The sequence below is a fragment of the Cimex lectularius genome, unplaced genomic scaffold (genome assembly GCF_000648675.2).
Source record: "Cimex lectularius strain Harlan isolate CLEC.00 unplaced genomic scaffold, Clec_2.1 scaffold356, whole genome shotgun sequence".
Classification (NCBI taxonomy): Eukaryota; Metazoa; Arthropoda; class Insecta; order Hemiptera; family Cimicidae; genus Cimex; species Cimex lectularius.
The window spans coordinates 162,695-187,110 of NW_019392986.1; the positions used below are offsets into that span (position 1 = coordinate 162,695).

General features: G+C 38.7%; 1 protein-coding gene across 5 annotated transcripts in view; it reads left to right on the plus strand.

Annotated features, from left to right (window-relative positions):
• Positions 1–24,416, plus strand: part of LOC112127962 (discoidin domain-containing receptor 2-like) — a 177,018-nt gene that overhangs the window by 115,870 nt on the left and 36,732 nt on the right. For all 5 annotated transcript variants that reach the window (XM_024229601.1, XM_024229602.1, XM_024229598.1 and 2 more), the window contains 2 exons: positions 15,340–15,516; positions 24,235–24,368. In XM_024229601.1, the coding sequence (XP_024085369.1) occupies positions 15,340–15,516; positions 24,235–24,368 (311 nt within the window). The remainder of the gene's footprint in view (positions 1–15,339; positions 15,517–24,234; positions 24,369–24,416) is intronic.

Below are 24,416 nucleotides of genomic sequence, written 5' to 3' on the forward strand. Positions count from 1 at the left end.
AAAAAAGATAGTTCCTACTCACAGTAAGTTGTTTACCAACGATACGGATTTCGAGCCTTTCAGCTCATCATCAGGTTGAAGGACTTCTATAACCACGTCTCTCGGCATGAATTGCAAAAGTGAAACCGCTGATACCTCCTCCAACGCGACGTTCCAATTAGCAGCTGGTTTTTTAATTGCGCTCAATTTGAACGTGCGAAAAGCGGGAATTATAACACAAATGAATATAATAACAGTAAATACTGTAAGAAATTAATTATAAATTAGGGATTAAAAATAAAAGATAAAAAATTAGAATAATACCTTAATAATAGATTATTAAATTACGATAAAAATAATAACTGGGAGGTAGATCAATATCTGTTATATTATTAATGAATTTAGCTCCATGTTCAATTTTAAATTTTTCAATTTCAAATTTCTCAAACCAATTTAGTTCTCTCCCTTTGTTGAAATTATGTAACATTGTTGTATTTAAATTTGAATTGAAATTATGTTTGTTTCTTTTAGATGGTCCTTAAATTCCGAAAATTTGTTCGCTTTAGGCAAATGTTTTTTTTACTCTCGTTTTTATTTCTTTACCGCTTTGTCCTATGTATTTAATATCGCAATCATTTCAGTTAAGTTGGTAAACCCCGCTGTTTGCCTAGTTGTCTAGCTTGTCTTTAGGTTTTGAGAGGATGATTATGCGGGCTTGTAGATCTCCTGATGATCAGCTAAGGGCTCGAAATTACTTAAAACTCACTGACTCACTTAAAAACATCTTCTCAAAACCAAAAGACAAAGCAGACACCTTTGCAAAAACGGGGTTTACCAACTTAATTGTAACGATTGTGATATTAAATATAATAAGCGGTAGAGAAATAAAAACAAGAATAAAAGAACACTTGCCTAAATCGAGCCAATTTTCTGTATTTAAGGACCATCTAAAAGAAACAAAACATAATTTCAATTCAAATCTAAATACAAGAGTGTTACATAGTTTCAACAAAGGGAAAGAACTAGATTGGTTTGAGAAATTTTAAATTAAACAATGTAAAATTGAACATGGTGATTGAGAAATTTTAAATTAAAAAATGTAAAATTGAACATGGTGATAATGCATTAATAATATAACAGATTTTGATCTACCTCCCATTTTAAATATGAACATAAATGATATCAAACATCTAAATAATTAAACTAATTATTTTAATTGTTATTATTTTTATAGTAATTTAATAATATTATTTACTATTATAATATTTATTTATGTTATAATTTTCGCGTTTTGCACGTTTAAATTGANCACTCCCCCAGAGTACTCGATATTCCTCGGCGCGGGGTTATAAGCAACCCTTTCCTTTCACGCTAATAAATTACTTTTACTCTCCAGATGTCATACACTCACCCCAGAGTACTTGATATTCCTCGGAGCGGGGTTATAAGCAACCCCTTCCTTTCACGGTAATAAATTACATTCATTACAATAAATTAACATAAAGTCAAACACAGACACAACATAAACACATAAAACTATATACATTTAAAAATCTCTATAGCCCTGAGGTACCTGAACAGCGATCTATGCCCGCTGCCGCGCCCCAAGACCATGCACAGGTCCGATGATATGCCAAAATATTGTCTATATACATCAAGCCTTCTACAATTGAAGAGGTGCTCGACCGTTATTCTTGTATGACCTATGCGTAGTCTTGTCAGTATGGCCTTTTCCCTTTTCGAACCGTTCTCCGTGAACCAGGGAACGACTTCTTTCTTAGCCTGCCACAGTTTGGCAGGGTTATTTCTATTTCTTCGAGCCCAGCGGTTTTTTCCATTCTCTTTTAACAGAGTTTGGCTAGGTATATAAATCCATTAATACGTTCACGATAAAGTCGATTCTTCATTTCTTCCCTTTATTTTACGCTTCTCGGTTCTAAATATATTGTTATTTTTATATTCAGTTGATATTTCTTCTCAGTTAAACTTCTCAGTTCACATTCAATTGGAGTATGTACCTCTTTGGCTGAAAAGAAGCGCGACAAAAAGAGAGGGACGGACGATTGGATACTAAAAATATAAAGAATTCGGATTTTCAACAACTAAAGCCGCAAAAAACCTCAATTTACAACAAATAGAATCATAAGATACTATCATTTTAAAAGGCAACCATAGTTTACAGGAAAATGTTACGAATGAGATAAATTTTGAAATAAGGATTCTGACTGCTATACAGGGTGTCCTTTTTAGATGACCCGGCTGAATTTCTCTTGAAGAACGCTATTAAAAAAAATGTCTTCAATATTTTTTAGACTAATACTTGTTATGCGATCAACCAGCCTTTAATACGATATTGATTGGGATTCGGGTTGTGGTCTTCAAACATACAATGATATTATATCAACGCCCAAGCTTTCGACAAGTTTTATTGCCTTCTTCAGGGGATCTACAGAGAAATAGGGAAATAATCATTTAAATAGTTATAAATTATTTTGTCAGTTTGGTTGTTACTTACAGATACAAAGTCATAACTTAAACACGTTACACATTTCACGATATGTATATATACAAACTATATACATACGTACTAAATGAATAAATAAATATGTATGCGCTTATTGTTACGATCTTTGGAGATTATTTATTTATTTATTATAACTGGCTGTGATAACATAGAATTACCAATGGACTAGAAATTAAGATCTTGTTTCAAAAATTGTGGAAAATGATTGTTATCAGTAGGTAATAGTGTGGGGAACCTCCCACCTGATAACGTGATAAACACAATTTTCTCGTCAAACGCCTGTCATATTTATGTACCTAAAGAATATTAATTGTTAAGTAATTGTTACTGTTTTAAAAAAATGCATATATATGTAAGAGGCTATTAAGAAGAGGTTTTTATTTATTTATTTATTATATATGTATATAGTTTATATATGTATATAGTTTATATATACATATCGTGAAATGTGTAATGTGTTTAAGTTATGACTTTGTATCTGTAAGTAACAACAAACTGACAAAATAATTTATAACTATTTAAATGATTATTTCCCTATGTCTCTGTAGATCCCCTGAAGAAGGCAATAAAACTTGTTGAAAGCTTGGGCGTTGATATAATAACATTGTATGTTTGAAGACCACAACCCGAATCCCAATCAACATCGTATTTTTTAGTCTAGTTTCAAGTTTTTACTTCTTTTTTGGAGAAAAGTTATACAGGGCACCTCACGCCCAGTTCGACTTCAAAAATTTCAAATACGACCTTATACACCCTTTTGTGTAACTAACTTTTCACCAAAAAAAGGCCAAAATTTGAAACTAGACTAAATAATATTGAAGACTTTTTTTTTTTTTTTTTTTTTTTTTATAGCTTCATTGGTACAAGAGAAATTCAACCAGCCTATCTAAAAAGGACATCCAGTACACATTGGTATGATTTGAGCGAGAAAAAAAGCGAGAGAAGACGTACTGTTGGGTTTGAAATGTAGGCTATTAAAACTGAAAGTTTGTAATATAATTTCTTGGCGGAAATAAAGTTTCGGCAAATTCTATTACCTTTGAGCAAAATTGGCAGCAAATTCAACAATTATTCTTATCACGTTTAGTCCGGGACAGCAAGGATAGGCGGACAGTATTGATCAAACTACCGACAAACAGGAGTTCAACTCGCGGAACATCTAGCATAGTATCATAATTCATAAGCAAATGAGACTAAAAACGGATTAGGAAAATGTGTAAAATTTGAAAAAAAATTAAAATGGTTGAAACGTTTTTTTCTCTTGTTCTTGTTGATGGCGCCTTTTCAAAATTAACTTTTAGGACGAAATCCCAAGACACGGTACCCTGTATATTTCTCGAGCCCGGTTGTAAAATAATATTCCAGAGATAGTCGTTTATGAATTACGGCCGAGTGTCCACTCGGTAAAACAATAAATTGACCGTCCACCCCTCCGCTTTGTGGCCGTGGAACAAAAACCCCGGAAAGTCTAAATGAAATTTATCCCCTGTCAGCCGTCTCCAGTATAACTCTCAGGTGTACATTGATATTCAAGGTTGTGTTCCCCTGCACAGGGGAGCCTGGAGGATTGTCTGGTTTGAGGAGTTGCGGAACAATGGTGCCCATTCTGAGTTTGACAAACTTCCCTCAAGTCTTCGACGGGCGAACAAAACACTGAGCCGGCATTGTTTGCCCACTACTTAGTTTCACGGATTGTTGTCCTTTTAGAATTTTAATAGTTTTTAACGATTAAATAACAAAAATAGAAAATCTCCAGCCTCGGAAATGGATTAATAATTTATAAATATCAAATACAAAATTTAGATACTCAAAAGTTTTTTATTACATTAATCACTACATGGTTAAAACTATTAAACCTTATGGGATAGTTCTTAAGAAATAGCCCACAACCGCAATAAATCCAGTCGTATTATCTATTCACGAACTCCCGGGATCAGGGTATGATCTTGAAGAAGAAACCAAATTCAGTTGTTACTGTCAAAATTTCGACCTATTTTACAGTCATCATCAGGACAAAACAATCGCAAATAAGTCAACAGATTGTCAATCTATAGGAATATTTAAGATTATTTTGCCCTGATGATGACTAAAATAGGTCGAAATTTTGACAGTAACAACTGAATTTGCTTTCTTCTTCAAGACCCCACCTTGATCCAAAGTTTTCGTGTGTGAAAAAGTGAGATATTCCTAAAACTGAAAATATTATTTATTTTTCGTTACGTTTCAAGCTTTATTGAGATCATCTTCAGGGCTCAAATTATTAGTTTTCTGCGAAATTGTGTCATTCTTATGCTTGTGGGCACTCTCAACACGACAGACAACTGGATACCTGGATACACTCACACCTCTCATGGGTACACACTAATGACATGTTTTTTTTATCTGTTTTGCTTATTGCATCAACGGATACTGATGTAAAAATTAATTTTTGAAAAAATTATGCAAACTTTGTTAGGACATTTGGAGAAATAATAATGCGATATCCGATCATATTGTATTATTAATTGGTGTGTATCTTATTGCTGGAGAAAATCGTTGCATTTGCACAAAGTAAAACATTAAAAGAAAGATTTCGGCTATTGCATTATTTGATTCACTTTGTTTTTCACAGAATAATTTTATAAATTATGAAAATGTTTGAATTTTATCAAGGCTGGTATCTATAGAGGGTGAAGGATTGAGCTGAAGGACCTGCCAGTCGGACTCGAGTAGATTTCCTAATCGCCAATTCGTCTGGGGTGCCATTGGAATTATCCACCCTCCTCAAACCACTCTTTGGTTTGGGGCTTCCGCTAATTCTGGAAAAGTATCGCAGAATTTCTCCAGAGAGTTACATAATGGGTTAAGGGCTAATGGTCGGCCACTTCTTTTTCTCTCCTAGGGCGTTTTCGCCCGGCCGGGGGTTTGGAAACCCTTAGTGGCGCCATCAACTCTGCAAAACAGTGCCTCCCTGTGGTAAATTGAAAAGTACCCCTTTTAAAAAGTTAGTAACTCTGCCCCCCCCCCCAACCACTTCTTCCAGTGTCCGTCTTTTAAGGGGGCTTCCATTTGATCCTCCCTTTCCGACCTTTCTTTCTCACCTTCCCTAATTGATCCCATTTTGAAAAAGTGAGATTACTCGCCGTAATGTAGATGGGACAAATTTTTCACAATTTTAGTTATGTTTGCTGACAAAGCGATTAAGATTTACCTTCTTTTTTGCAATTAACAATTAAAGCTCAACAATTTACTTATAAAGACCAGCAGTCAAAAATTCAAGAAATCATTTCGTTGCTGTTCACTTACATGAATAGGCGTTAAATTATAAAACTACAAGTAAAAGCATTGCTTATAATTAAACGTTTTCTTTTCTTAATCAAGATAAAAAACTGCAAGCTAAAAAAAAATAATTTTCCTTTTTTTAAAATTTTCTAAATAATTTATTTCTTCTACCGCGGATTCTCCTCGGTACAGAAGGGCAAGAATAAAGAGGTTATCTATAACAATAATAATTATGTATGAGATAATATGAAAAGTAAAATATAAAGGTAGAATGAAACAAGCAGGGGAAATAAAAAGAAAAGAGCATCAAAGAAAATAGAATATAATTATTTAATTACCCGTTGGTTACAGAGGGGTACACTCCCGTTATGATTACTTTTGCAAACAGATATAATCTTATTTTTTTAAACTGAAAACGAGGCAGAGTGGAGTCAGGAGAGATGGTGCCGCCAGGACATCTCGAGCTGAAGAGAACGGGAAAGCCCCATGCTGCTCCGTCCGTTCTTCCCAGTTTGATGTAGCCTCCACACCCCAAACAATTTTGTCATATGCTTCACCAAAGATGAACTCAAAGGTTAAAACTTAATTGAAGGAAAAGGACTTCCTGAAGTAGCCGACTCTGGTCCCGCTGGCCATCGTGGAACATGAAAGGATGGATTTTATCCCAGAAATCGTTACTTGAAATCCAAAAGCGGGAGGAAAATCAAGTAACGTTAGAAAATAAAGCTTGATGAGAAGAAACAAAGAAATACAAAATCAAAGGATTCATATAACCCCACAGCGGGCTTCTTGAAGCAGTTACCGCCTCGGCCGCCTTTCCGTTTCTCTCCAGAGTGAGGTACATTTACCCCTGACTAGTATAACAATGTCATGTGCATAGAAAATACAGATTGGGACGGTCGTACTGCTTGGGTTGAGCGGATGTTTCTTGAAAAGATAAGCTTGCCAAGCCCAGGGGACGGCCCTGCCCGGAGTTCGGTGAGGTGATTTGCCCTTGGATGATTCTTGGCGAAGAAACGGCTGAAGACCTGAGAAGAAAGGTGGGTAATTCTCATTTAGTTATAATGTGGAAGAAGTGTAATTGAGACTGGACAGGTTATTTAGATATGTGCGTTGGGACAAACACATTTCACAGCTTTTCCTTTTCCTCCGAGAAGGGGTAGTCGGGAAGGCCTGTGTTCGGCGCCACAACGAGCATTCCCAACTCCATTATCCCTCAGAGGAACCGTATCAAAATGATTAAGATCCACGCGAACAATGAGCGGTAGATCGTATTAGCGGCTTGGGTGTACATTGCAAAGGTGAGCTTGAGCCTCGGCATGTGCTTTTCTTTTTTTCCAATTCCTGGGACTGTGGGTACTCTAAGCAGACTCCTCCTCCTTTGGTTGCAAAGTGGGTTTACAGACACAAAATAATCATCAAAATAATAGTCTTGGGAACGTAACAAACTCTCTAAAGCACAAGCTGTATTCGTGTTTCTAGGCGCTCATGATCTTCGTAAGGCCCTCCACGTGCATATGGAAAATAGGACGAAGGAAGCGTATAGAATGCGAGGATGCAAAGACTACGCTTATTCAATCCCTCGGAATGCGTTAAGAGAGTTGTTGGCTTGCAAGCTTTCCGCGGATGGCGGGTCTTGATCTGCGGCACACGTGGGATAGGGTACACAGACCAACTGAACGACGGGATAGCACAGTGTTTTCAAGTCCCAAGCCAGTAGCGTGAGAAAGGATTCGTCGTTGGCCGTAGGAGAGGCCCCTGGCAGGTACTTAGAAAGGAGCCTGTTGTTCCGTGGTGCCTTTATAGGCTTCCTTTACCGAAGGCAGGTTCCTCTAGGATGGGGTTAGAAATTCCACTTCAAGCAGGAGCGTATCCGGCAGTTTCGACCCTGGTAGGGCCCCTACACTCAGGGAGAGAGTTGTCTTCTCAGGGAGTGCAGTGGGAGACCGCTGATGCATTTCAGCCCAATACGGTACCCTTTTACCGCGCGGCACACGGTTGAGTGCCACATAAAGGCTTCTGCCAGTGTGGTGTTGCCCTACATCCAGCAAATAATGGCGGACTGCCTACTTGCCGGCTATTTCCCAGCGGCATGGAAGAAAGCCCGAATCTGTGCTTTCGTAAAAACAGGAAGACCTGCTCACCTGCCATCCTCATATAGGTTGATTTCCCTTCTCCCGGTACTTGGAAAATTAATGGAACTCCTCATCCTCGCGAGATTACGCGTGACCATCGATCCTCGGTTGCATCATGGACAGTTCGGCTGTATCCGGGGACGAAGCACCACTCACGCTATCCGAGAAATGATAGAGTTTACATCTGGATCACCTGCAAAATACGTAGCGGGCATATTCTTCGACATCCGCAGGGCCTTCGATAGGATGTGGTGGCCGGCGGTTATGGAAAGCCTGATCACCCGAGGCGTGGAGAGTGATATAAGTGCTCTTATCGCGAGTTACCTAGATGGACGAAGCGCCACTCTTCCTGCGTATGGACGGAACTGCAACGCGGCAGTGCAGATGGGAATCCCCCAGGGATCGGTCCTGGGACCATATCTCTGGGCCGTGTTTTTTGATGGCGCTCTTGCTCGGCTTGGCGGAATGAACATCAAGGCTCTCGCATACGTTGACGACCTTGTTGTTCTTATTCCTGCGGAAACCAAGGCCGAGCTGGAGAGGAAAGGTTCCTCTGCTGTGGAGCTACTAACCCAGTGGTGCAAAAGGGTTAAACTCCAACTAGCACCAGACAAGACCCACTTAATGTTACTTAAGGGATCTCTGAACATGCGATCTCCGCCCGTAATTAGAATTGACGGGGCTACCATTAGGTGTCCACTCAATTTGACTTATCTAGGGATTAAAATGTCTGCTGGACTGCGCTTCGGTCCAAATGCTGCCCACGTGAGGGAAAAAATCCCTGCTCGGGTGGCAGCAATCAGATCTCTCTGTGGAGCCTCCTGGGGAGCCTCCTATAAAACGAGAGTAACATATTACAAAGCCCTGTGCGAGTCTGTGCTTCTGTATGCGGCCCCCGCGTGGGCAAGACAACTAAGAGCTTCAGAATGGTCCCTCTTAGAAAAAGCCCAAAGGACTGCATTATTAGCGGTCACGCAGGCGTACAGGACAGTGTCGACTGCTGCTCTGCAGGTGATTGCTGGACAGCCCCCTCTTGATCTTCTTGCCCGAGCCAGAACTGCGTCTTGGGACATTGAGAACGGCATGCCTCCTTGTCTACCAGTATCATCGGCGAAAGAAGCAAAAACCTGGATGATGGATGAGTGGCAGCGTCGCTGGGATTCCTCATCCAAAGGGAGGTATACCTTCTTCCTACTCCCGAATGTAACTAACAGAGCTAAATATAAACATTTCACCGTGGATCATTATGCTTCCCAATTATTAACAGGACATGGAGATTTCGCGGCTAAACTCCACTCATTCAACCTTAAGCCTGATCCATCATGTCTTTGTGGACAGCCAGAGACGGTTGAACACGTGCTAATCGATTGTGAGAGATATCGAGACGCACGTAAAGAGTGGCTAAACTCAATGGAGACAAGGCTAACAAACATGGATACAGTGAAAAAAGCGATTACCACACCGAAGGGTTATACAGCTACGACAACCCTTTTCAAGGAAATCATGAAGCTAAAAAAGTGGCCCACGTGATTTTTTTTTTTTTTTTTTTTTTTTTTTTTTTTTTTTTTTTTTTTTTTTTTTTTTTTTTTTTTTTTTTTTTTCATATATATTTATAGATTATATATTATTAGTATCTTGTATATTATTATGTATTGTATGTATGTTTATATATTATTATATTTGTATTAAATTAAATGTTGTATATTGTAAACATGTTGTATATAGTGTAGATTGTAGTTTTTTTTTTTTTTTTTTTTTTTTNTTATGCTCTTTAATTCTGACCCCTAAGTTTCCACCAGCTTCCGTCTATAATAAAAAAGCAACACAAAAACATACATTAAAGCCAAATATACTGTAAAGAGCCGGCAACGGCTTCAGGAACAGTAGAAAGAAATAGGCCAAGACGGTTGAGTGCCACATCACCTGCAAAGCTCTTCTAGGGCCAGGGAGCAGGAAAAGAAAAGAAAGACCTAGTGGTTGAGTGCCACATGTTAACCCACCACCACGGAAGAGGCAAGCGGGAGAAGTTGACAGCCTGTATGATTAGTCTATGGATTTGGTGGCTTCTGCACCTGACTAACGATATTCACACTATCTAACATGGGCGGAGGTGAGTCGCTCCTATCTTTCTAATCTAAACGTGTGATAAAGCCTTGTGCCAGGTGCGCACATTAAAGAACCTCATTGTCGAATGACATTGCGACCCTCAGAGGGAAACATAAATGTAATCTGCACAACCTTGATATAGATTTGTCTTTCATTTAGTTTGCCACTGAAGACATTGGCACATTCCACAGCACAGTTGAGAGTATTTCTCCTTGCGGATATCCTCTCGCTTCCAATGCTTCTTCCCTTCCGTGGAACATGGAGGCCTACAATTTTCTGCTTTTTAGTAGTGATTCTGTCTATCTGCAGAAGGTTTGTCAGTTCCTCGAAGTTGCAGAAATGTGGTCATTCTTCAAAAGGAGTATTATGAGAGCTCCTTCAATGTCCAAGTGAATTCCCAACTTTTTTTTGTTTTGTTGTTGTTCAGTGAACCTACTATTTTATAGTTATTTGCTGTAATGCTGATTCAAAGAATATTCCTTTTTGGTAAGTGTTTTGATATTTAGAGAGAGGGTTTTCTTTTATGGAGCTGTCCCTTACATGTTTTTCATCTAGGCTCACAAGTGTTTTGAATAGAAAGGATTTTAAACTAATTAGGCCGTATTTTCCTCCTAGTAAATTTTACATGCAGGCTTGGGAATTTATATGCAAAATAAAAGCAATGTTTCTGTAACATTTCCTTTCTGGTTTTTTTTTGTTGTATTGTATTTTAACAAATATATTTGATAAAAATCTTTGAATAAAATGAAAACTATCTTTGGACTTTGTCAGGAAAGGAATCTAAATTTAACGTATAACAATTGTCTGAATCCTTTTATCTTAGCCTGTGGGGGAAAAGCGGATTCCGTGAAATTTCACGTGTAATAGCAAGTAACGAATTGCAAATTGATGTTATTTCGAGAAAGGTCCGTGGTCAGGACGGGAGAAAGGAAAAAGCACTTGGGATTAAAATGTTGCGAACAGGGCCGACGGCAATGGTGCGGCAAACAGGGTCAGCCAATGAATATACAAGGGCACTCATGTCTTCTTCTTTCAAAACCCAGTGGCACGACAAATTCGACTTTTTATACCCACCGCAGATGAAACCTTTGTAGTCTCTTTTTTGCAATTTGTCCCTCCCCGGTGGCCCCCTAGGCGAGAACATCCGCCCAAACGAACTCCTGCTTAATTTTCAACATAAGCCTTCTAAAGTTTTTTTTCTCCAGCAGAAAAAATTGTTGGTATATTGAACTGACGTTAGTTCGACGGCGCTTCTCTATGTTAAACCCGCACGTCCGATTCGTCACGGGGGTCATTAATATATTCATGCGCCGTTCTAAGATGTTATTTGAACTTGAGATTTTCTTTCAACGAGAAAGGGCTTGAAAGCCAAAACAAACTTACATTTATAAAAAAGTTGAATCGCTGTACTGCTTTTTGTCAAATTTGCCAAACTAAAACTGGAAAAGGACTGGATAACCAAACAGACAGAGGGGGTGTGAACGATGATCGGCAAAAATGTATGTAGGAGCTTAATTATTTTGTTATTGGCGTTAGATGTTAACTCTTCTTAAGTCGAATCGAGTAATATCAGTAAGATTGTGAACGCCCATTTTTTATTTAACATGTTAATATGTTAGCGACTGGATGAATCAAAACCTGTTGGTTAGGGATGGTTAGGGTTTTTTTAATTTTAAAAAGTGGTTACGCAGTGCTATCTGCAGGCAAAGGGTTGGCGCCTGCAAAGGCCTCGAGATTCAACACAAACACGATTGAGAGAGTTGACCAAGCACAAAAGGCGGCTTCTTGCCCATCATCATGCATCAGGAGGATACGTGAATAGGCAGGTTATCGGGACGATCTTTCGGTCATGACTGTTAATACGCAAGACATTGGGGAATCGAGCTGGTATATCGAGTCGCTGTTCGTTTCTCTACCTCACTGAACAAGCCTCCGAACAGCAGGTTTAAGATGGAAATCGGGTAAATGGTTCGGGAAATTTGTCCACCGTCGGATTGTACCCATCCTGCGGTTTCGTTCATCCCTGCTTCTTTTTATTCAGCAGTTTCTTTATAACATTCCTAGCTAGTTATAGGAATACTTTACGTGCAGCTTAAGAAACAGTTAGCGATTCTGCTGTTGTTGCCATGATCGAAACTGTGTGGTTGCTTCAGGAATTCCGACTCGGATCGTACCCGTCCTTAGGTTTCCTTCTTCCCTGCTCTTTTTTTATCCAGCTGGTCTTTCCTAACGTTCTTAGCTGCTTCGAACAATCCTTTAACGTGAAGCTTAAGAAACCGTTGGCGAATCCGCCGTTGTATTCCATGATCGATATTAGTTTCGAGAGATTAAGGATGTCCATCGTCGGATTGAACCCATGCTTTGGTTTCGTTCTTCCCTGCTTCTTTTTATTCAACAGTTCCCTTCTAGCATTCCTAGTAGGTTATGGAAATGCTTTACGTGAAGCTTAAGAAACTGTTGGCGATTCCGCTGTTGTAGTACATGATGGACAACAGGGTCGGGTGCTTCAGGAAGTCCGACGTCGGTTCGTACCCATCCTTTGGGTTTCATTCTTCCCTGCTCGTTTTTATACAGATGTTCTTTCCTAACGTTCGTACCTGCTTCGAACAATCCTTTAACGTGAAGCTTAAGAAGCCGTTGACGATTCCGCCGTTGTATTCCATGATCGATATTAGGTTCGGAAGTTTAAGGATGTCCATCGTCGGATCGAACCCATGCTTTGGTTTCGTTCTTCCCTGCTCTTTTTTATCTAGATGTTCTTTCCTACGTTCGTAGCTGCTTTGAGGAATCATTTTAACGTGAAGCTTAAGAAACCGTTGGCAATCCCGCTGTTCTATTCCACGATCGATATTAGGTTCGGGAGATGCCCATCGTCGGATCGAACCCATCCTTTGGTTCCATTCTTCACTGTTCTTTTTTATCCAGATGTTCTTTCCTAACGTTCTTACCTTCTTCAAGCAAACCTTTTCCGTGAAGCTTACGAAGCCGTTGGCCATTTCGCTGTTGTACTCCAGGATCGACATTAGGTGCTGAGATTAAAGATGTCCACCTTCAGATCGAACCCATCTTTTGGTTTCGTTCTCCCTGCTTCTTTTTATTCAGTTGTTCCCTTCTAACATTGCTAGCTGCTTCTAGCACTATACTATACGTGAACCTTAAGAAACCGTTGGCGATTCTGCTGTTGTACTCAAAAATCGACAACTGGGTCGGGTGCTTCAGGAAGTCTGACGTCGGAGCGTACCCTTTTTTGGGTTTCCTTCTTCCCTGCTCTTATTTTAACGTGAAGCTTAAGAAACCGTTGGCAATCTCCTTCCTGTATCTCTCGATTGACATCAGGTGCGGGAGATTAATGATGTCCATCGTCGCCTCGAACCCGTCCTTTGGTATCTTTCTTCCCTAGCTTCCTCTAGCTGTGCTTAACATGAAACGTAAGAAACCGCGGCGATTCCACTGTTGTAATGATCGGCAACATGGTCGGGTGCTTCAGGAAGTCCGACGTCCGATCCTATCCATCCTTGGTTTTCCTTCTTCCCTGCTCTTTCTTATCCAGCTGTTTCTTCCTAACATCCCTAGCTGCTTCGAACAATGTATTAACGTGAAGTTTAAGAATTTTTTCTTTGGTTCATTTCTGAACGTGAACAGCTATAAAATAATATCTTGGTAACTACTATGAAACTAGAAGTGGATCATATATCTTGGGGGTGAGAGGTAACATGTTGAACCGCCGCTACATGTTAATCATCTCGAGATAATCCCGAACTAAACGGTAATTTTAATCCTCTTAATTAGAGGAGTATAAAGCTGTCTTCCATTAGGTTTTTCGTCATTAATATTATTTTTTTTACCTTTAGCTTATTACATAATTTTGCACATAGTTAGGTGATAGACCGAAATGAGTATAATTTAAGCATTACTCTTTTGTTTTCTAAATATGTGACAGTCGTCTGCCTTTCAACGTCAAATTTGAAACAGACAAAAGAACTCGCAAGCTGATATTTCAGCGAGATCAGTTGATGCGAAAATTCCCATGCCGTCTAGCACCTAATTAGAGAGTGAAATTCTGAAAAATATATATCATGTTCCACCATCGAAAAAGCGTTTTGATATCAAATTACCCCGACGACATCTTTAAACCTGATATTTTTTTATTTCACCCTTTTGACGTTGGTTAAGAACTGACAGCATGCCAAAATAAATAAATAAAACAGTCCTGGAATGCTGTATTTTACGTGAAAATACTATTAGGCTTTTTTTCATTTTAAATCGCAGCTCAAATATTTTTTTTTTTTGTTCCTTGCACGAAATTCTGTCGTATAAAAATTTACATTTAAATTAATAAATAAACTTAGATACATTTCGCTAATTCATTTCTTAAAATTTTCAGGAAAGCGAGTAAAAAATGTTTTATGAAATATAAACGAATGCTTGACTTATATTCAAGTCACTAATAAAAAGACTTTAAAAGTACGCAGATCGCATTTAAAAATCTCTTCATTAATTAAAAAGGGTTTAAAATAAAAGACAAGAGTGGCAACAGTGACGGTGAAGGGGATTGAGGCAGTAAAACTTGTGTACTCGCCCTCTGCCAGGGTTATTGTTCTTAATAGGTACTAAGAGTTTCCAGGAGGGGGTGTCCCGAGGTTTTATTATGTTCCACTGTAATTACAGAAGGTCCCGGGGCAAGGAGCTCACTGGATTTAGTGGCCTACGCTGACAGGGGCACGTGGTCCAAGACACAAACTACCAACTTATATAATAAAATCCCTACTTCCTTTTATTACATGAAAAATAAATGCCCCTTTTACCTCTGCCCGCCACGTCTCAACCCTTGAAATCCCAGCCGGTTTTACTTAGTAGGAAAAGTCGATGTGTAAATTACAATATTCAAGGGACCTTCGTAATTTTATTCCCAGCGCGAATTAATGGGGCTGTATTTTTTAATAAACCCCTTAGTGCTTCGGTATTTATCGCTTTTAATAAACGCTTTTAGAATTAAAGGTCTATTTTATGAAAGCGCTATAAGCTTTTTTATCAAATGAAGATAACGTCGATGTTCATTCACGGATGCTTTTTAATTCAACACTTTCTTACAAACTTTTTTTTTGTAATGTTTGTAAATCCCAGGCCCTGAAGATGATCTCAATAAAGATCGAAACGTTGGCACGATAAAGAAAATGTTTTTCTGAAATCTACGTCACACCAGACGCATCTCACGATTTCTAAATAAACATCGATTAACGGTCACTAATCACCACACATTTCTTACAAACGTTATATTCTATTCCTTCAATCACAATTAATTATTTCAATTAATTTTACGTCTTCTTTTCTCAGATGGAGTCGTCAGCTACAGCATACCGAAAGACGAAAGCTGGAAGCCGGGACAGGATTTGAGCGACGTCTCATACGACGGTGAGGAGGACGGGCCGCTTCTGGTCAACGGTCTTGGCAGACTGGTCGACGGGACTTACGGAGGCGACAACTTCAAAATGGATGTCGGCCTAGGAAAAGGTAAGCGATTAAAAACATAGACATATATTTATATGTAGACGAATTGTGAAATCAGAAATATCTACACTGGATAAACTCTGAATGATTAAACTGTACTTTAAATTCCATTTTTCAATAATATTATTTCAAAAAAGTTGTGGCAGCTAACAATTTTGATTTTACATAAAACAAGCAAATTATTAAATTTGAGAGTTTGTGCTAGTGAATGATCAATGTTGATAATGTCCATTATGTTTAGTGGTTTAATTGAACAAATTACTTATTTCAATCAATTATTCTTTTTATTTAAGGTATTGGTTGAGATGAAAAAGTCAGTGTGACGAGCGGGATTCGAACCCGAGACCTTCGGCTCAATACGCCGCTACTCTAACCACCAATGTGACACCAACTCCCCATCTCAACCTTTCGAACTTGCCCTCTTTTTGCCATTTTTCAAATGTCGTGTAATCAGTGTCCAAGTGGTTGGAAGTCACGATAGCTCAAGTGGTTCGATCAGCGGCGTATAGAGCTGAAGGTCGTAGGTTCGAATCCCGCTCGCCACACTGGCTTTTTCACCTCAACCAAGACCTTACATAAACAGAATAATTAATAGAAAATGATAATGTCATTTCGTGCGAGTTGCTTCATTGACAGTTTTGAAAAACGTAAAAGTGAGACGTAAATCAGCGAGAATAGACGGACCCATTAAAGTTAACAGAAATCCACATATGTATTTTGTTCCATTTAAATTAATTATACTTTTTATATAAGGTCTTGGTTGAGATTAAAAAGCTAGTTTCAGGAAGGGATTTGAACCCAAGACCTTCGGCTACTCTAACCACTCGTGCTGTTGTGACCAAGACTTTTGATAAAAAAGCATTATTAATTCAAATAATTAATACGGTTAATTATGACCATTAAATACATATGATTGATTAATTTAACAATTACATGATTATTTGGAGGTCGTGAGATGCGGTCTGTTGTGACAGGTTTTAGAAAAACATTTTTTTTATCGTGCCTGATAAAGAAAATGTTTTACTAAAACCTCTGTCACACCAGACCGCATCTTACGACCTCCAAATAATCATCAATTAACGGTCAGAAAACAGCACACATTAATAATTACAGAAACACTTATTTCGCTAACATCTCCTTGTGGCCACTTCATAACTCGCCGAGAATCGAATTCTGATTCGTTGTCTTGATTTTATAAATTATCTGTCCATGGGCAGCCAAGAAAAATTATTAAACTCCTCAAAATTTATTATGGACAAAAGAAGGTCTGACAACTGAGTTTGCCTACGATAAGGGAGCCCAACAAGGCTATATGCTCAGTCCCGTACTGTTCTCAATCTTCCTTAACGTCCCGGGTGACTAACTGATGGACAACAAACTGGATGACAAGTAATAATAAATGGACGAAAAATAAGTCACTGACGGCGACATAGTGGGATGCACACCCGTATCTCTACTGCTCATGATTTAGAAAAGTGATTTAGAAAAGTATTGCGATAAGTGGAACCTTAGTTATAATACCTTAATTTGAATCTATCAAGATCCCAAACTATGGTCTGTCGGCGGGGAGGCATAAGACTTAAGAAAAATAAAAGATGGTTCTTCAAAGGTGAAAGAGGAAACTACAAATACCTCAGTATCAACTACGTCTAAAGATGAAGCATCACTGCAGAGAGAAGGCCAGCTAAGTACGCCGTTAACAGTCTGTAGCGCAAAATAATGACAAACAAGAAGATCTCACAAGAAAAAAAAGATGGTGATATTCAACAGCACCCTCAGGTCTGTACTATGTTACGGTGCGCCGATTTGGGGTTATTTATACCTAGAGGAAATAGAAAAAATTCAGAAATACTTCATTATGAAACTTCTAAGCCTGCCAATTAACACCGCAGTCAACTGTAATATATTAGAAAAGTACTCAACCATGTACCTGACACACTGACTCAGTTTTTAGAAGACGTGGTAATAAGTAAAGGCATGTTGTGGCATAAGCAGATGTTAAGGAGGCTGTACGGTGTAAGAGAAGTAGGGAGAAACTTAAGTTCTCAAAAACCACTGACCTGATAGTGAGAGGCAAGCAAAAGGGACGATCTGGTAAGCAGTGCGAGAACTAGCTTACATCATAACTTATACGACGGAATTTAGACTTTGGCCGAAACTACATGAATTGCTCTAGTATGACAATTGGTTTTAAGGGTGAGGGTGAATAGCTCCAGCTGAACTGCCAACCGTGGAGACAGGACCGCGCCCATTGGGGGTTGGAATGTCATGTAACATTGAGGTTCTTTGTCGTGCACACCTGGCCGATTAGGCCTTGTCATAAGTTTAGATTCTCAAGTTAGGAGCGACTCACCTCCGTGCGCGGAAAATCTGCTTCTTCCGCGAGGTTCGGTGAAGAAGACCACAAATCCACAGATTAATCGATAGACATGCTGACTTCTCCCGCTTGCCCCTTCCGAGGGGGTGTGTTAACGTTGTGCACTTAACCAGTGCCGCGCGTAAAGGTATACCCAAAAAGTGGCCGAAATGCATCAGCCAAGTAAATAAAGAAGACAACTCTCTCTCCTTGGGTGTAGGGGCTCCGCTAGCGTCTAAAACTCCGGATACGCTCCGGCCGCGGTTTTGATTTTAGTGGAATCTCTAACCACCCCCTAGAGGAGTACCACGGTAAAGGCAACACTGACGGCATACACCGACAAGCACCTGTCCCGACCACCATTCCTCACGCATTCGAAGGACGCCGGCAGTGTAGTCAGAGCTCCTCGCTGTCTATACGCTCTCGGCAATCCGATCCATCCGATACCCACGAGGTCGGGAGGTAATTCGGAGGTCATGCGCAAGTACTACGGTCCACAGCCACGAATGAGACACAGCCTCTTCTCTAGGTGCTCGCCAGAGGTCTCACCTCTCAGCCACTGCGAGTCCTTACCCATCCAGCTGGGCTTGCTCCTTATGCTGCCACAACCTCCCAGAGGACATTTATCACTTCAAGTGAGTGTACCCTTTTCAAAGAGAGTTCTGCCAGAAGTTCTTTAGGAAACTGAAAGAGAAATCATTGACATCCTTAACAAAAGGGATAACTGGAAGAATTTTGTTTCGTACCATACTCACCCGCTTCCTTACCAAAAATATTTGATCGACCACTTCAATTTCTAAAATCAAATAAGGTATTTAAGGCAATTCGACAGGCAGCTATTGTCAATAATAGCTTTTACTAAATTTAAAGTTAATGTATAAACACTTTTGTAAATAAAGCGAACATTCATTCATATTTTGTCTTGTCGCACCTGCAAGGACAATCGTACCGATGTCGAATATTTGTTTCACCTATTATCACTAAAAAATAGTATCATTAAAATCGGTGATCTCACGTCCGTACGCTACTCTGATAAGCATTAAACGATTAACTAAGCTTTCAACCCATACGTTACAAAGCAGTAATCGATAACAGGATCAATAGCCTTTTCCAGTCTGAAAAAGCTTTGGGAGACCCCCCCACAGTTTGATAAAAAAAAAGCAGAACAACCTCGTCCCAGGTAATTCGTCGAGATGCAACCATTAATAACGCCTTTTAGCAAAATGGAAACTTCGCGTCTCGTTGTAATTCCGGTTGCCAAAACGGTTTCGATTAAACAGAGAGAGGGAGAAACTGCATGAGGTTTTAAACCATCCCTATCCATTAACCCAGTTTGAGTCCAATAAACACCGATACGATCAATCAAAGGGAAAAGCTATAAATTGCTGTTGCACATTGCCTGAAACCGGGGAATGATATACTGTGAAACATTTGCCTTGTGTACTTTAGAATGACTGATCATTTCAGACTTGTCCGATTCGTATATTTACTCCCGGTAGTGAGTGTTCGCGTGTTCGACCTACAAAGAAAATCGCACAGAAACTACTTAGATTAATGAAAAAAACAGAACACAATGTGTACATTATTACTCTCACAAGTATTAAGTCGTGTTATTTCTTAAATCATGCTCTTATTATCTACGACGACTTTAGACTATGCTCATCTACAAATCCACCGCTACAGATGATAAAATGCATAAATGATTTAGGCTTCCTGCAAAACCGCGTCTGGAAAACCACCTAACTAAAGCACCTTGCTTTTGCGGTAGGTCAGACACATTTCAGTATGTCACCATCGTTTGGATAGAGTCCAAGCATTTAAGATATGGAAATAACAACAATTTCTGGCCCAAAATAGCAAGGATCAACAAATTAGGATGATGGAAATTGACCAAACTGAATGATCTTGCTTTTTTGGTTTGTCAGACTCCATTGCTGCCTAGCCATTCTGGTTTATAAGTATTGGCCATTCGTCTTCAATTTTTGTTTTGTTCCTCTCATCCTGCTTACAACCCTAAAGATGTTGAAGGACTGAAGCGCGAATGACAGACCAAATCCGCATTGATAATCAGTCTAGGATGATCAAAAACAACATTTTATTTTGTCTCGCTCTGCCAATAACCCGACAAGCTACAAACCCAATACTGGAGATGACTAATGTCGAAACGTCTCTAAAACACACATACCCACAAATTTGATTATCCTTGTCTTCTAATCCCCCTGTTTTGGTTTGTCAAAAGGTTTTGGCATTATTATCAATAGTTGGTATGTGTCTAGCCTCTCATTCCTTAAAAATACCAAATTTTTCCTGACAGATCAAAACTGCGAGGTCTTGTATTCGTTCTTTCCAATATTTTTAACCTCCCTATCCAAACCATTTTGATCTGTAAGTAGCTTTTGTCTCTTCACCATCTTCCACGATTGGTTCGTATCCGTTTCAACCTGGTTTTATCCCTAAAGATGGCGAAATACTGAAACATATCGATCAATTTCGTTTTTTCCTGCTCTACCTATCAATTCGGTTGGTTTGTGTCAAGCCTCACCCTACTTAAAACTCTGAATATTAAATGCATTTAATACAGCATTTTAAAAAATTAATTGTAATCATCTAGGAACAACAATTAACAAGTATCCCAAGTTTGGCCATTTCTGATCAACCTGGTCTTCCTATCCTCACTATTTTTGCCTGTCAGAGACATTTCTGCATTAATGACATTTAGTGATGAGTTTATAGTTATAAGCAGAATGGGGCAAGACATAAACACACTACTAAAGATGGTAAAATGCCGAAACGTGTCTATCAGATCAAAATTTCATTGGTAGACAGCTTAGGATGATTGAAAACGACGTTTTTGATTTGCTCGCCTTGCTTATAACTCTGTCTAACTAAAACTCAAAACTGCGGGTATCGAAATCGATTCCCTAAAGATGGTGAAACGCGACAACCAAAACAGTGAGATCCTGAATCGGAAACAAAGACAATTTTACTTGCCTATCCGTGCCATTTCGTCAGTCAGTTGGTTCGCATACGCCTCTCCTTGCTGTACAGATTTTGGTGGTGAGTCTGTGCCTTCTCCTTTTAAAAGGAACTGAACTAAGGAATTAGAGAAAGTACAATGTACACCACTGAAGATGGCGCATAAGACACAAGTTTTCAGTTCTTAAAGAATACCCAAACCTCACGTCCTAGTATACACACTGATCATTTGTCTTGACTTAACCGCCTATAAACCTGACCAAGTATAAACACTGTTTGAAAATGACAAAAGGCAGAATCGCAACTGACATACGAAGTCTCCAAGAACATGCAGTTCGATGAAGCCAATCCTGCTGTTTTGTCCTGCCAGCAGCCTTGAACGGTGGGTGTCTAGTTGACCAGGGTTATAAGCAAGGTGTGACAAGAACCAAATTGACCACTGAAGATGATGAAATTCCGAAACGGCCCTTACAGACGAGGTCCGTGAATAGTTCGTTGGTCTGCATATTCTTGCTGTTTTATCTGTCAGAAGCTCTCTTGAACGAAAACCAACGATAAATACTTATAGATTTTCTTAGTTGGTTTTTTTCAGTTTATTGCGAATTATGATTTTTGTTAATCCAGTTGTACCGGATTTGTATTTATGTCTTTTAAATGCACTGAGAAGTATTGAATTTACAATACATTGAATAAATACAAATCAAATGGATTAGTTCAAATAAAACGCAACATAAATAATTTTGTCGTTGAATTGATTACTTCTGTTAAGTTTTTAAATTAATTCATAAAAAAGATAGTGTCACAAGAGGGATTTGAACCTACGACCTTCGACTCGTCACTTCGATCCACAGGGGCACCAACTCCTCACCTCAACCCACAACCTTTCGAATTGTTCCTCTTTTTGCTTGTCTCTTATTTTGTCTTCTCTCGCCAACTCCCACTGCTGAAAACAACCGAATATCATAACGTCCTGTCAGACAAAATGATCGAGATAATCCAAATCGGCCTCGCTAGTCTAGTCTGTCAACACCTTTCCTAGTTTCGGTTATAGCAGTAGGTTTTCCACCAGCTGATGATGATGAAATGCAGGTTTTCGGTCAATCTTATCCGCAAATCCACGCTGTTTGAATCACTCAGCTTAAAACCAAGGCCAACCATTTCCGCCGATCCTTCTTGTATTACTCAAAAAGAGGTCGAGGGTACGGAGATAATTTAAGAAAGAAAATCGCCTGAAAGTATGATCATACTCGGGTAATTAAATCCATTAATTCATAGTTGTGCAGTAGAAGAAATTTATTTTCTCTCACAGTAACAAATTCAAACTGGTCTTAATCCCAAGTTTATCTCGTAAATGTAGAGTTCATTCAATGTTTCAGCCAGCTGTAACAAGTGTACAATTTTATTTGAGCAAGTGATATTATATATACACGATGTACATAAAAGTTGAATTATTCCAATTTGTATATAAGATAGGTTGAGAAAAGAAGTAGGTGTCCGTGTGGATGAAAGTCACGATAGCTCAAGTGGTTCAAGCAGCGGCGTATTGAGCCAAAGGTCGTGGGTTCGAATCCCGCTCGTGCCATTGACTTTTTTATCTCAACTAAAAACCTTAATTAATTGTAATATATTAATTGGTCAAGAGGACCTCGAAATTAGTGAATTTAATGATTTAAAATGAAGTATACTTCACTAAAGCTCTCCGTGGCCATTTCTTTTGTCGCCGAGAATCCAATCCGATTACTCGACATTTGAAAAATGGCAAAAAGGAGGGAAAATTGAAAAGGTGGGGTTGAGATAGGAAGTTAGTGTCAAGATAGCTCAAGTGGTAGAGCAGCGGCGTGTCTAGCCGAAGATCGTCGGTTCGAATCCCGCTCGTGACACTGACTTTTTTATCTCAACTAAAAACCTTAATTAATTGAAATTATTGAGAAATTTATGTTGTCACAAGGGTGATGAAACTGAAATATGGTCGCTATCATTTTGGTCTTTTTACCCTCGATCCAAGAATTTTTTCCAGACAAGAGAAAAAATACTTTAGGTTAGATTTTAGGTTACTTTCAGGTACGCAGGAGATGGTTATTAATCGAATAATTGTTTTATTGATTTGTGTAATTTTAGAGTGATGTTAGGTCTGCTGGTCTTAGGGCCTGTTGAACCAATCTAAGTTTAAACCGGCTTCACTACAACCTCGTTCATAATTTGACCCAAGTTTAGAAAATAGAGCGTTAAACTACAAATGATGGCGCGACCAAATAAATACGCGAGAGCAAACCTGTTGAGTCCTTTCGTAAAAGAAACAGAAAGTGCTGGACTTACTATTGCTGATTAGAAAAGAAGAACATTCAGTTATTTTAATTTCATAAGTTGATCTAGGTCAAGATAGCTCAAGTGGTAGAGCAGCGGCGTATTGAACCGAAGGTCGTGGGTTCGAATCCCGCTCGTGATACTGACTTTTTTAATCTCAACCAATACCTTACATAAAGATTAATTAATTGAAAAAAGTGATTCGGTCAATCGGACCACAAAGTCTAATGAATATAATAAATAAAATTAAGTATATCTTCACGAAAGCTCTCCGTGGCCATTTCATTCGTCGCCGAGAATCGAAAGGAGCAAAAAGGAGGGAAAATTCAAAAGGTGGGGGTTGAGATGGGAAATTAGTGTTCGAGTTGATCGAAGTGACGTTAGCTCAAGTGGTAGAGCAGTATTTAGCGGAAGGTCGTGGGTTCGAATCCCGCTCGTGACACTGACTTTTTTAATCTCAACCAATACCTTACATAAAGGTTAATTAATTGAAATAAGTTGTTTGGTCAATCGGACCACGAAATATAATCGATTTAATTTGTATATAGCGCAAAAACTTAATTATTGATTTTGTTTTTGTCTGTAAAACACAGCATAAAAGAAACTCAACGACATGAAAGAGAATTTTATACTATTAACAATACACTTCGCTAACAAAAAAATCATATTCATATGTATTCATATGGGACGACCATGTGCAATATGTAACAATAAATCTTTGAGTATATTGATCCCGTTCTATTTATCTCTATATCATCCGTTATGTACACATCGTTAATACGATCAGGATTACGTTTATTGTTCATATGTGTGTTTGCGAAGTGCTTACTAATTCCAATTATTCCCCGGCATCCTTTGACAACAATAATTATATCTTAGCATTACATTTACAAAGAGGTTAAACGTATAATTTAATTGGTACAGAATACAAAAAACACGACAAATATAAAGGAAAGATTGTATACTTTTTTCGAGTTAAATTGTATATTATTGTGTTATAACATTAATTTTTTACAGTTTAACATAAACCTATGTTAATTAATTATAATTGATTTTTTTCTTAATGAATAATTGCATCTTTTCAGGTAACGGCTGGGTCGGTTGGAAGAACGACTCCTTTCCGAAGAACTTTTTCGAGTTGGTCTTTGAATTCGACACCGTCAGAAACTTCAGCCTAGTCAACCTCTTCACGAACAACTGCTTCACGAAACAAGTCCAGGTAACAAATCACATGTCCATATTAAATTTAAAAAATAAATTAAAATTA